General features: G+C 45.8%; 1 protein-coding gene across 2 annotated transcripts in view; it reads left to right on the forward strand.

The window, feature by feature from the left end:
• Nucleotides 1–9,841, forward strand: part of LOC144165221 (aminopeptidase NAALADL1-like) — a 105,068-nt gene extending 95,227 nt beyond the window's left edge. For both annotated transcript variants that reach the window (XM_077695337.1, XM_077695336.1), the window contains 3 exons: nt 3,608–3,875; nt 6,084–6,165; nt 8,721–9,841. In XM_077695337.1, coding sequence (XP_077551463.1) covers nt 3,608–3,875; nt 6,084–6,165; nt 8,721–9,012 — 642 coding nt within the window. In that variant the 3' untranslated portion in view covers nt 9,013–9,841. The remainder of the gene's footprint in view (nt 1–3,607; nt 3,876–6,083; nt 6,166–8,720) is intronic.
• The last annotated feature ends 905 nt before the right edge of the window (nt 9,842–10,746 follow it).

The raw sequence follows: 10,746 nt of genomic DNA on the forward strand, positions 1-10,746 counted from the left end.
TTGTTCAATCTTCGTGTCAATTTTATTTTATCTGGTCAAGACGGTTAAATTTCAGAAAAGCACGCTACTGCAGCCAGGTAACCCATTTTGGTATAATTTGAAAGTCAATTTTTTGCCAAATGAGGCGCCGTTCGAATTTTTTTCAAACTTTCAAAAATTGATTTATTGATTTATTGTAGGCTTTGATACGGCGGCGCTACAGAAGCGATGAGGTGCGCAGTAGTGTAGAGCTACAGAATATTTTTACCACCCGGGGTCTCTAACGTACGCCAAAATGTCCAACACACGGCAGTTTTCGCTTTTCGCCTCCATCAGAAAAGCGGCCACCGCGGCCGGGAATAGAACCCGCGTCCTTGGGCTCAGCAGCACAAACATTTTCAGACGTTAAAGCCAAGGTTGAGTGCTCTCTATCACCTTAATCTAAACCATGTTGCACTATTATGGTCGAAGTGCCCTAGGGGCCGGGGCTCTTGACGTCTCCTGTCCTCGTAGTAGTCGTCGTCTCATGTAGTCACGGTACTAAAAGACCAGGAAGCTCGGTTACGCCTCACGCTAGAATGTAACGCGTACTAAAAAAACACCTGGACAATCGTTTACGCCTCGCGATCGAACGCTTCCTAATGCGCACTAAAAACCGGGACACTCGTTTACGCCTTGTGCTAGAGAGGTGGTGTTTCAAAAACAAGGCGCTTTTACAGAAAAGCTGTATACCTGTACCCATTAATGGTGTCATTTCTGTTGGCAAAAACGCCAAGGTGGCAGAATACACTTATACACTGCATGCTTCGCCCCTCCCTAGGTTTCACGCTAGTGGAGATGGCCCGGGATTTTTTTTTGTGGTTTTGCAGCTACAAAGCCCAAACTATGGCCTTGTCAGCAGTATTGTGGTGACGTACTCAAGTGGTTGGCAAGAAGATTGTGGTCGCAATTTAGGCAGTTTGAAAGTGAGCATCATTGAAGAAAAATTGCTGTGAGCACGCATTTCTTGAAAGTTGATGTGAATCGAGAACATTGCACCTTAATCTCATCTTGGAGCTCCGGCTTTAGAGCTTATGATTGGTCGTGTATTGTGGTCATGTCTTAACCGAGAAATACGAGACGTGGACTTTTTAAGACCGGCGGGCTATAAATAATTGCGGTAATATCTTGCATGAAACACAACAGAGTCATGAAGTGATAAAAAAAAAGTCTCTAGAGAATCAAGACTGCAAATTGTTTTTTTCTTCGAAGTATATGCATTTGAATTGTCTGATCTGGTACAAGCGCGCTCTTGAAACTTCGGGAGTAGCACCCGTGTGAAATTTTCTGTCCGCTGAAAATTTGAGTCCCGTTAACTGGTTCTCGAGGACCTATGTGGCACTGTATGCTACTGCAGAACACTTAGCAATGACGAGGTCGTACGTCTTTACTGTCGTTCACATAAGCATGAAGCAGGAGGGAAGTGAAGCCGATCCAAGTGGTCAATGATGGGTTAGCGCCAACCAAAGAGTTTTCAATGCCAACAGTCCCAGGGTGGCAGGCGTCTAGTGACCTCAAATACAATCAGGATGTACGCGCTGGTTCTCCGGTTGAATGGGACCTTTTGTTCCAGTGCCCAGATCTTTCACGCTAGGGAAGTTCATTCTTGAGGCGATATTTTTGTTATACTTGTTTCAATAATAAGCAGAAAACACGCGTTCATCACAACGCTTGCGCTACTGTTCAGCCTGGGGCTCGTCAATGCGCGTGAATCGCCGTAGGCGATGATCACGCAGAAAGAGTCCCTAGTTGGGGTGGTGTTTAAAGCAAAGCTTGCTACCTCCTCCGGCCAACGGTTCTTTCGTGACCTGCGGGACAAGAAACTCCCAACGCGGCTGGGGATAGGGAGGGCGCTTATCACTCACGGAACACGTGTAGGTGGCGCGGTGATAGGGCGCAATTACCCAGCGTTCCCCGCAAGCAGGTGCTGTCCCAACGACTCGCCGACACGCTCACACCGGCGGGCGGGTCGGTGGCGTGGTGACAGTTCTTTTGGGCCTATTGTGGCGCTGCTTCGCGTGCATTGCGCGCTTTCTTCACACGGCTTGATTAACTTGACAGCTCCTGCTGGGTATCCCTGACCCGACGGAATGAAGGGGTCGTACGGCTAAAATATGCTAAGGATTGTTTTGCAGCGAGGGAAAACGAAATGTAGAGACCACATACAGACATCTGGCCGCCACAGAAACGCTACGTTTTTGCACACTGCTTGCACGAATGGGACTACGTTTACTAAATTGGTGAATACCAATTCGGTTGTGTTTTAAGAGGTATTACCAAATGAGAAAGGAGCAACTGGATATGATAAAGAGCGATTATAAAGGTTCCCTCAACTTTCTGGCAATTCTAATTATTAAACGAACTAGTTGAAATCTGTATAAATGGGAATCACTGAGCTCACATGCCAAATCTTTTCAGTGCCTGCGCTTGTGTCACGAGGTAGTGTAGCCCTAAGGTAGCACATCAGGATGGATGGCTTCCGCTGTTTCACCCTTCGAAAGACGCTCCTCTCCACTTTCTCTCACTTCCGAGTGAAAGCCAGGCTACAGCGGCGGCGTTGTCCTCCGCTCTAGCCCGGCCATGGCCGACGCTCCTGCGTTTGGGATTCCGCCCTTGCGAATTCCAGGTAACGGCTGGCAGAATCGCTTGTTTCGCTCTTTGTAGAGCCAGGTGGGTGGATTCAAGTGACGTCGCTTGGAAAATCGTTGTGGGAGTCGTTTAAAGCTTTGCTTTCCAACCACCTTCACAGCGTGGATTGGAGCCAACTTTTTTTAATTGGTTTTCAAAATATACGAAAAACCGTTACCTAACCACAGCAGAGCGCTTTGTGAAATTGAACTGTCTTCACCCTATGAACTAAAATCGGAATGACGATTCAACGAGAATACAAGAATAACACTAAAAACTCACAGCTTGTTTGGATGCAGAGTTAAGAGGACCCACATTTGGGCAAGTTTCAATAACATTTCCAATAGAAATACCTAAATCATTTGAGAGCATGCAAAGTCTTCGCATAAAAATAACTAGGGCGATAGCTGCATTACTTGTTTTCAAGTGAAAGAAGATTCAAATTTTCCGCGAGCCGCTCAACGCGGCAGTGGCCCGAGCCGACGTTGGTACTTTTTTTGACGAAGGGAATTTTTTCCCTCAAAATAACTGCAGATACATTTTCCGCTGTGCACAAGGAGCTGTATATAACATTCTTGTCCGCATAAAATGTCAGTATAAAAAAAGTGTCTATGTATAAAGATGTGCAAAATTAACGATGTATAAACAATGTATAAAATATGCCTCTGTTTAAAAATGTATAAAATTAACGATGTATGTATGTATAGAATTTTCTTATAAAACTAAAGATGTCTATGCTTCACGCCTGTACCATCTCTCGTGTAAACCTGTGTTTCGCGCTGGTCTAGCGTTTTTGTTTGTCCGGTGCGACTCCCAATGCGTGGAAGCTCTAGATACTTCCGTGCGATGATACGAAACACTTATTAATTCTGCGGTCGCAGGATGAGGTATTTATTGTGTGGTTTCTTTGGGTGGGGTGCCTAAGCACAATATTGCCTGGTGACAGCATTGTCATTTTCAGGGCGACGGTAGCGGGAGCTCACAGAGTGACCCTACATACCCGGCTTACCACACTGCTTACGACACCTTGCTTCTCTACAACAACTGGACAAATCATCACCTGACACCCCTGTGCACTCGGCTTCATGGCGCCGCCCTTTGGCTGGCATCTGAGTCGCCACTACTACCGGTAAACTTCTCAGCACTGGCCAATTGTTTAGAAGACTCTCTAGAGGAGCTTCGGTCAGGACCCACGGCGCTGGAGCTCGAGTTGAACGGCGTCTCTCTGAGTAAGTACTGCTGTTGAGATCAGGAAGTTTCATAGACAGCGCATCTGCGAGGGAAAATGACCATCCTGGAGGAACCGGGATCAAGAAGGCGGATATAAAACCTTGAAATGGTCTGCAGTTAACACAAGCCACGATGTGAGTACGCAAGCAGGCGTACTGCTGCATGAGACATAATTCAGAATCCTTTAAATGTGGAAAACAAACATCGAATTATTGCATTAAAATGATCAGACATGTTTGCGTAAGCCTAAGGTCCCCCAAGCAGCAGTAAACCTCTCTAAAAAGAGGTGTAATATTGCGTGAATTCCTTTATGGTTGCGGATGTACTTGTGTGTGTCGGCGTGGGTGTGCGCGCGGTTGTGTGCGTGTGACTGTGTCAGTGTGTGTAGCAGAACGGGCAGTTGGGCTAGTTGGTAACTGTTCATCCGTAAGGTGGATGCGCTCACACAACACGGACAAAAATAGAAAAAACAGAGACGACACGGCGCTAACTCGCAACTATTTGTTTATTGAAAAGAACCACAAATATATACTTGCAACTATATACTTGCAAGATGTTGCAAGTATATCTTTGTGGTTCTTTCCAAGAAAGAAATAGTTGCGAGTTAGCGCTGTGTCGTCTCTGTTTTTTCTACTTTCATCCCTGTTGTGTGAGCACTTCCACCTTAAAGATGAGCAGCGTGTGTGCGTGTGTGTGCAACTGTATCTCTGTGTGGGTACGTGCGTGTATGTGTGCGTGCGTGTGCGGTTTTTATGTTACCCTGTCTTCGTGGTACAAATAAATTTCTTATCACAGTGTTTGCATTATAAGCAATGTGCAAACATTTTCCGTTGCGGAATTCCTGATAGGACCATTAACCATTATTTTTGTGAAACAGAACAGCACCTGCGTTCGATAAACCTGCTTCGAATGCTCATAGGGTTACCGCATTTACGGCATAAGCGTTAGGTTTCCGAAATGCCAGATACAGGTTGCATCCGCGTGAACGGGAATGCGATGCAAAATTACATTAAAAAGTATAAAATATTGAGGGCTACGTACTATGCATGAGAATGATTCTACTTACGCAGGTTGGACTCTTGTCTTTTTTGCATTGCATTTAGCTGAAATATGACATGCCTGAAATGAGTCAGACCTTCTCTCTGGAGTTCTATTTCTGCAAGAATTATGAAACAATTTCTTCACTTCTGGATACATTGCGCTGCCTAGCTTGATCAGTGAATAACGTTTACCATTCCTTTATGGTTACAGGAAAAGAAAATTGTCTTTTTTGCTCCGCCTTGAGTACTTTTCCTTAGAACTCAAGGTCGTAAGGTCCTCTTAGTAAGCGACACCCTTAACTTGACTTCACAAACATAGAAACCATGTTCGCGTACCTGGGACATGTTGATCTATAGGCGACAGGCAAACATTGGAAGTAAAAAAAAACGAATGCGGTTTGGTTGTCGTCCTAACACGTTTCAATCGCATATACTCGCTGGAAGGGGTGAGTGGCGTGTGGTCACTTGTGGTCACGTGTGGCCCTTGTAGTCACGTTAGTCAGGTGTGGTCGTGCATGTGGCCGCGACTCGTTTCCGCGCATAGAACACATGGATATTTTTCAGACTGAAGTCACTGCGATAGGATAATGCGAAATGTCATCTGCACAATCTTGTCATCCCTTTCACTTTGGGAACGCGGGTTGTTTCGCGACTCGAAATGCCCATTTCGCTTTTAAGTGATGACTTGAAGCGCAACTATTCCATGCATATCCACGAATGATACTCGCCCCTTTTTGGACAGCCTTCGTTCTTTTGCTAGCTAGTATAAATGCCCGTAAGCTGCTTCCAAACACAAAAGTGAGAATTTCGTTAACTGAGTTGACTACGTGTTACTTGGAACTTTTTTGCGCAAAACAGGCCAACAAGGGCACATTTTTAATTCTAAAATTGGCCACGCGCATAGGCTACTGCCTTCTACTTTCTGCCGTTCCCAAAATACGGAACACGGGGTAATGTCGCAGGTTTTAAAATAAGAACGCAGCCGGTAGAAAGATGAAGTTGCCACTTCAGTAGAGCTCTTGAATGTTTTAAAAGATTTGACAGTAATCAAATGCATATTAATTGGAGGGGTCACACTGTTAGATAACAATAAAGATGTCTAGTTAAATATAATGTTCCAAATGTTGCGTGCACAGCTTCAATGCAATGCGCAAACTCAATTTTCAGATCCCTTGCGTCTGGCGATCGAGCGCTTCCGAAAGGCCGCTGACAACTGGACGCTGTACCTGGAAACGCTGAATCATTCCAGGTACGTTCCAAACCATCGCTTCGTAGAAATGGGAACCATCATTCCTCTTTCTTTTTCTGCATATCAGCTTCACGGCCACTAAAAATAAAAAAGGATCGGTTTTTCGCCAGTACGTCGCCGGATCTTAGAAGGCAGAAACCCTGCAAACGACTGGGCCTTTATGGGACGTGGAGCGCGAATTCTGTGCATTTTTTATAGTCCGCACATCTTTCCTAATATCGTTGCTATACACATGCATGTCAGAGGCAGGGGCGGAGGACCATTCAGTTCTACTGAGCGGACGAGCATTGACATCTCCGGCCAATACCCCAAATGGGTGGCGTTGTGAGAGTATGCAGGCAAGATTCTGGTGCACAAACGGCCTTTTTTTTCTTTTTATGTCACTTCATCCCGCTGGCGGGAAAGCTAAAACGAACGCCAAATTTTATTTCTTGCCTGAAAGAGTTTAAACTACATACATCCCCCACTTCCCACTGTGTTCGATTATGGGGAACGGCAAACTGGCTAACTGGCAAACTGCAAACTGGGGAACAGCAAACTGGCCTTGCACCTCTTTCACTCCTCACGCGAAAAAATTTGAGACTGACTTCTCTAAGGCATCTCATTCATGAAACCTAAACATGCACAAAAGATTATCTTGCGGAGTGCTTACGGAGTTAATGCCACATTCTATTTAACAAAACTCGCAAGTCGGGAAAGGGGCTTAGAGGGCGGGTTACGTAAAACAGCACATAAATATTAAGACTGCTGCCAAAATTATTATATTAACATACATTAGGTCATGCACTACTTTATAAAAACTATTCAAAACCTGTAACAATTTTAGTAGAATTTTATTCAAACAAACTGAAGTGAATTCGTCAGTAATGTCATTTAGACTTCACCGGTAGAGACAAACCAGAAACAGACGTTGACCTATGATAATAATAAACAGGTAATTAAAGTACCTTCTGGTTCTATAAACCATATCTGGGTATCAAAAAAAAAATCCTGAGCTTTTGCCTATGCAACATGCGACTGGACCAAAAGTAACCAAGTACAGTTTTCAACTGAGGCACCAGCTATTCCGGTGATGCTTGCGGTACCCAATATGTTGTAGGGCTATTTCAGCATTCAAATTTGTGATACTCACAAATTTTGGATGAGATAAACTTTGTGTTCAAACTTACGTTACCTAGCGTAGTGATTCGTTTAATTTAGCCCTCTGGTACTGCCAGTGTCTCTTCATCGCCGGCGTATCCAGAAGAGCGCAGAGGATGAGGCGCGCAAGATGTTACTTTCAAACATGGTTTTAAAGCAAAGCTTTCTACCTCTACCTGCCTACGGTTCTTTCGTGGCGTGCGGGACAGGAAACTCCCAACGCGGCTAGGGATAGAGAGGGCACTTATCACTCACGGAGCACAGTGTAGATGGCGCGGTGATAGGGCGCAATTACCCAGCGTTCCCTGCACGCGGGTGCGGTCCCAACGACCCCCCGACACGCTCGCAGCAGCGGGTTGGTCCGCGGGACTGCTTTGTCGTCTGCTTTAGCGGCAGTTGTTTTGGGCCCATTTTGGCGCTGCTTCGCGTCCATTGCCCGCTTTCTTCACACGGCTTGAATAAAGTTTTCGACAGCACCTGCTGGGTTACCCGGACCCAACGGAACTAAGTGTTCGTACGGCAGACACATGTTAAGGATTGGTTTGCAGGGCGGGAAAACAAAATTTAGAGAACACATACAGGCCTCTAGCCACTAGAGAAACGCTAACTTTTGTGCACTGCTTGCGATGAGTGGGACTTCGTTTTCTAAATTGATGAATAACAAATTGGTTGTGTTTCAAGAGGTAATACAAAATGCGAAAGCCCCAACTGGATCTGATAAATTGCGATTATTAAGGTTCCCTCAGCTTTCTCGCAATACTCAAACTTACTAAACTAACTAGTTTAAGTCGGTATAAATGGGAATAACTAAGCTCACATGCCAACTTGTTTCCGTGTCTGTGCTTGTGTGGCGCGGTGGTGTAGCCCCGAGGTAGCACATCAGGATGGCTACGTTCCGCTGTCTCACCCTTCGAAAGATGCTCCTCTCCGTTTTCTTTCCGCCGACGCATAGCCGGGCTGTAGCGTCGGCGTCCGCCCCTCTAGCCGGGCTGTGTACGACGCTGCTGGGTTGGGGACGCCGCTCCCGTGAATTCCAGGTAATGGCTGACAGAATGTCTGGTTTCACTGTTTGTAGAGCCACGCACGTCTATGAATTCAATTGACGTCACTTGGGCAATTGTTGTGGCTGTCGTTTAAAGCTTTGCCACTTTCACAGCGTGGACTGGAGACAATTGTTTTCGTTATAATTCACATGTGCGTTCACCGAAAAAATCTTCGTCCGTTTCCTACAAGGTGTACACTTTTACCTTACACAACAGTCAAGCCCTATTTATGGTTCATCTCAGTGTCTTTACAAGGAGGGTTTTCGGCGCGTATGTTCGTGCCTCCGACCCCAGAAGCAAACAGACAAAGCTGTATCACAAGGAGCTACATACTCATTTGAAATGCAAACTGTAAATACATTTCCTTTGCAGGCCCGAATTATTGCGTGAACTAAACGACCGGGCGATGCTGGCGGAGCAGGCGCTGCTGAAGACGACGGGCCTTCCCGGTCGACCGTTGACGAGGCACCTTCTTTGGTCGCCTTCGGAGTTCGACCGTCGCAAAGTCACGGGATTTCCCGTCTTGGCCGATCTGCTGTTCTACATCTCCCAACTTCCTCCAGACACTCGCGACCAGGGCTGGAAGAACGTCCGCTTTTACCTGGCGGATGTGCTTGTGGCGCTGCGTTCGGCTGCGGCTGCGCTCCTTGTACCGGCGTCGTGAAATGGGCTCAGTAATGCTAAGCCTCTGGTCAGCGATAGTGGTGGTTGTCGTTACACCTGGGAAATGTATCCGCACAGAAATTCTACGTCCACCACCAACTGTCAAAGCAAGGTTGACCACAAGTTCGCGCGAGGTAAGAATGGTCTGAAATTACTTTTAGTGGCCTTGGTCCAGCTCTAACGTTTGCAAAGACAAACCGCTTCGGTAACGTTTGGAAGCCCCACTGCCGTGAGGCCATTGATGGTAAATACATTCTCGGGGACGAATGATAAGAGCAATTTGGTTCCGATGGCTTGAAGCACAACGAAGATAATTTGCAAACGCGAAGTGGACAGGATAGGCGCTAAACAAGGCAATCCTTATTTAGTGCATGTCCGGCCTACTTAGTGTTCTTTTGTTTTTTGCGGGTTGTGCCGCCTAAGCACTCTGGAAACTGAAATTAAAATTGAGTACATGGATTGGTGTCGTCCTTGACATGTAAAAGGAAAGAGGTTGCATGCATTTGCTTGGCTTGACCAGATATTTTGAGAAGCCACCGTGGTCGTCAGATGAATACTATTCCGCGCGGAAAATTGCTGTCTTTTGTATATTCGTTGAATGTATCGGCCCGTTGTGCATTTGAAAAAGTCGCTGCAGAAGAACAAAATAGTATATGATAATGAGAAGCGTATGCAAAGGCATTGCGTAGAACACTGTCTTAACACTTTTATCATCGGTTTTGTACTATCAGTTTTCATCAAATAAATTTCGCACTACCTGTGGTATCTGGTGTATTGAGACCTCATATATTCAGAATAAATGTTACCCATCTGAAGACATGTACGTTGTACTTAAAAGAAGTGTGTTGCTATTATCCCATTGCGTCACTATTATCACGCAGCAACTGTCCTGCCTCCAGGGTTTGAAACAGACGCTCCCTCAACCAAGTTCAATGACTGCCACTGGTATAAGAAGCACACCGATCCGACATGCCTTCAGCGGGCACGTCAGCTGGTCGCAATCAACAGCAATAAACCGAATCCAGTTCCTACTGCAGGTACTTCTGATCGGCACAGCGCGTACGGCGGACACTTTCCTGGATACAACTTTCGTTATCCTCAACGAACCAGCAAACCGACAAACATGCGCACAGCAACTACCCTGCCTCCAGTTTTACAAATGTACGCCCCTCAACCAAGTTCTAGGACTGCCACAGATGTAAGAAGCACACCGATCCGAGATGCCTTCAGTGGGCACGTCAGCTTGCCCTGAGCAACAGCAATGAACCCATTCCTGTTAAACAATAATCTGTTAAGACTAGTGACCGCTGCTTTGTTCAACTGACGTGCTCAAACTGTTAATATTTTGTTCGTGCACCCGTGATTTAGTCTTTTCGACGCTGATGCTTTGTGGGGACGTTGAGAGCAACCCTGGACCCGCTACTGAACAGATGGTAGAAGAACTACTCGTTGGGCAGAAGGCCACGCAAAAAAGACGCCTCCATAGACAAAAAATTAACGAAATTGAATTATACGCCGCGGTAGTAAAATAATTCAACTGAAGAATAACAAACGTGGAGCACGCGATTTTTAATCTCGAAAGAAAACAGAATGTGAAGACGGTAGTTGGCGCAACAACCTTCTAGTAATTGGGCTTGCAGAAACCACCAACGAAACACCGGATTCGCTCTAAAAAACTCTGACAGAAGACTTGTTTCAGAATAAGCTAGGCGTGAAAGTATCCTCAATTGAGAGG

This window comes from Haemaphysalis longicornis, unplaced genomic scaffold, assembly GCF_048455015.1.
Source record: "Haemaphysalis longicornis isolate Haplotype H1 unplaced genomic scaffold, Haemaphysalis longicornis Haplotype H1 scaffold_14, whole genome shotgun sequence".
NCBI classification, from domain to species: Eukaryota; Metazoa; Arthropoda; class Arachnida; order Ixodida; family Ixodidae; genus Haemaphysalis; species Haemaphysalis longicornis.